This window comes from Cydia pomonella, chromosome 27, assembly GCF_033807575.1.
Source record: "Cydia pomonella isolate Wapato2018A chromosome 27, ilCydPomo1, whole genome shotgun sequence".
Classification (NCBI taxonomy): Eukaryota; Metazoa; Arthropoda; class Insecta; order Lepidoptera; family Tortricidae; genus Cydia; species Cydia pomonella.
Window position 1 is genome coordinate 4,989,656 of NC_084729.1, and position 2,767 is coordinate 4,992,422.

Below are 2,767 nucleotides of genomic sequence, written 5' to 3' on the forward strand. Positions count from 1 at the left end.
ATATAAGTCTGCAATGATTTTGATAGCATAACTCGGAACTATATAACACAAGAAAAATAAATGACTGCATCGATTCTTCTATTCCATTTAATATGCACCTCCCTGAAAGTAATCCTGGCGGCGCCCATGTCCTATGTCAAATATCCCTGGGCCTTACTTTACTCTTTGGCCCCTGCTGGGTACTGCGTCCTGTTGATGTACAGGGAAGTTTGAACTACTATTTCTACCCTAGCCAAATACGGATTGGAGACTTGATATACACCTTTTAATTTTTTCCTAGATGTTGAAGGAAAAGCTAATGGTTAAATATCAAATGGTAGGATAGGGTATTTTGTACTTAAGTCCCAAGTATATCGTTGGTACGAGCTGGGGTTTGATACTGCTCAGCTATCAGCGTCTCAGTAAATAACTTAAAGGCTAGTCCAAGCAGGACGATCCCGCCGAAAAGAAATTGGTGTCGATCTCCAATTTTAGACTTATAGCGATATTTTAACGCGAAAATAGCATCAAAAATTGGTATTTTTGTGTCCGCACCTTATATAATCGGCGAGCTAAATTGGCGTTTGCGTCCACACCGCCTGATTTGATCAAAAATTGGCTAAAAAATATTCCCGTCTCGTCTGGACTGGACTGGTCTTAAAGCAATAATACCTAGACGAGCGTACCGGACCGCGACCTTGCTACGGTCCAAAGTCTGTTCAATATGAGTAGAAGGTGGTTCGCCGTATGTCCGTTAAGAACGCAGCTATGAGTAAGAGCGAAAATGAGGTATCCCATCACAAACATGTTCATGTAATCGTGGTCAAACGCCTGCCTATCCTCCATAAAAAAAAAATGTAAAATGTTGCCAAGCCATAAGGTTCGCGCTGTCAACAAGTTATCAGATGTCTTGTAGAGCCAATCTTCTAACTCTAAAAGCCCTAACTTCACAAACTCTAAACCTTAGTCAAAAATGTGGCTTGACCGTTTCGTTGCGCTTCGCTTTGTCTTGGCCCCCGCCAAGACTACCGTGCCCCCAGATGATTACCCAACCAAGTTAGCAGCCCGGTACGCTCGTCTAATATAATGCTTTCAGAGTGTCAATCTCAGTTGATTAGGGAGGTGTCAGCTAACCTAAAACAACCAGCCTAATAACGCCATCTATTTTAAACCTATAATAGCATGCGATGACCTCGCCAATTTCTAGGCTTGCCACCTCTCTTAGTGGCTCCATCTATAACAAATGTGAGGCACGCGACTTGTTAATCTTGTTACTTCATATTTGGAGATTGGCAGACTTTTTTTTACTTGTCTTTGACACTATATATTGTTTGCAATTAAAATGCTATCGAAATAAGATGTTACACACACTTGATTTTTTCATCAAACCACTGCTCAGCAATCACAATTTCTTCTGACAAGCACAAAATTAAAAAATAACTAGGTCAAGTGCAAAGACTTATTTCGCAGTATTAAAAACGCCTAAACGAAACGTATTTTTTTGACGTTTCTTAGCTGTCTGTTCTGTCTCTGTCTACAAAAATTGAAGCAAATCGTGTGAAAGTTTTCAGTAAAATCGATAAACTCGCCTTTTCTTTCTTCAAAACATTAATAATTAGTGTGTTTATTGCTTACAAGATACCCTTGTAACGATCGAACAGCCACTGTGAACGAAATCCGTCCTTCCACAATAGTGCTTACGTGTGTACAAAGTATCGGTACCAAATCGTGATCCGTTGTTGTGTTCAGTTATGATAGTGTGCTAGGAATAAAGAATAACGTTAATCGGCTTAGTTATGAATAAAAAGCCCGCCCGTACTGGTCCGAAGATAAGAATAACTCGAGCCGCGTTTCGACTGAAAAAAAGCGACGATCCTCCGCTATTCCAGCCGAGGGCAGTCGATGAGCATAAATATATCTACACCTGTCAATATTGTAGATTAAAATTTACTCAGAATAGTCAGTTCTTCCGCCACATGACGTCCAATCACGAGACCCAGCAGAAACAAGCTACTTTTGAGTGTAATAACTGCCAAGTCGTGTTTTCTAAGAAAGCAAACTTGGACTTGCATTGTCAGACGCATCATCAAGTGAAGAGTAAGTCGAGATGCGAGTCATGCTCCATTACATTCAAGTCCAGGCATTGTCTGCGAAGACACTTGAAGCTGAAGCAGCTTATGATGGAGAACGCTTGCCTTAAATGTCATAAAAAGTTTATGAATAAAGATCGTTTAGCCAAACATGTTAAGAACAAGCATACATTTAAAAACGTGACACATCAGTGTGATATCTGCTCCGTCAAGTTTAAGGAAAAGGAATCGCTGCTGAACCATCTGAATCGCATCCACAAGAAGTTATGATTCAGGAAATGTGTTATAGTTTCTTAAATATCTGTTTTTTTAGTCCATTGTGTAAGTTCACTGAGCTTATAAGCTTTTATCTGGAAAATAGTTACAAATACATGTCGGATGAACACTTAGAAATTGAGGTGTTTGTGAAATAGTTTCTTAAAATTATGATTATTATTCAGGGTACTGTAATGCTCGGGTTAGATCAATTATGACAGTATTTACTATTTAACAGCAGTGGTCTCCATATATTTTGAGCTCAGGGCAAAGACCAGGCTTAAAAAAGGCCAAAGTAAAGGCACATAGCTTAGAGAACCCTGCTCCATAACATTCTAAAATATGTCCTATAAGAATGATTTACAAAATGCAGTTGATTAAATCCTACATGGGTTTATTTAAAAAAAATTTCATCACGACTAAAAGTTGCTGATCTGAAACCT

General features: G+C 39.1%; 1 protein-coding gene across 1 annotated transcript; it reads left to right on the forward strand.

Annotated features, from left to right (window-relative positions):
- The first annotated feature begins 1,466 nt into the window (after positions 1 to 1,466).
- Positions 1,467 to 2,462, forward strand: LOC133532437 (zinc finger protein 808-like). The gene has a single exon (XM_061871112.1). The coding sequence runs from the start codon at positions 1,776 to 1,778 to the stop codon at positions 2,337 to 2,339; it is 564 nt and encodes a 187-aa protein (XP_061727096.1). The 5' UTR covers positions 1,467 to 1,775; the 3' UTR covers positions 2,340 to 2,462.
- Positions 2,463 to 2,767: the final 305 nt, after the last annotated feature.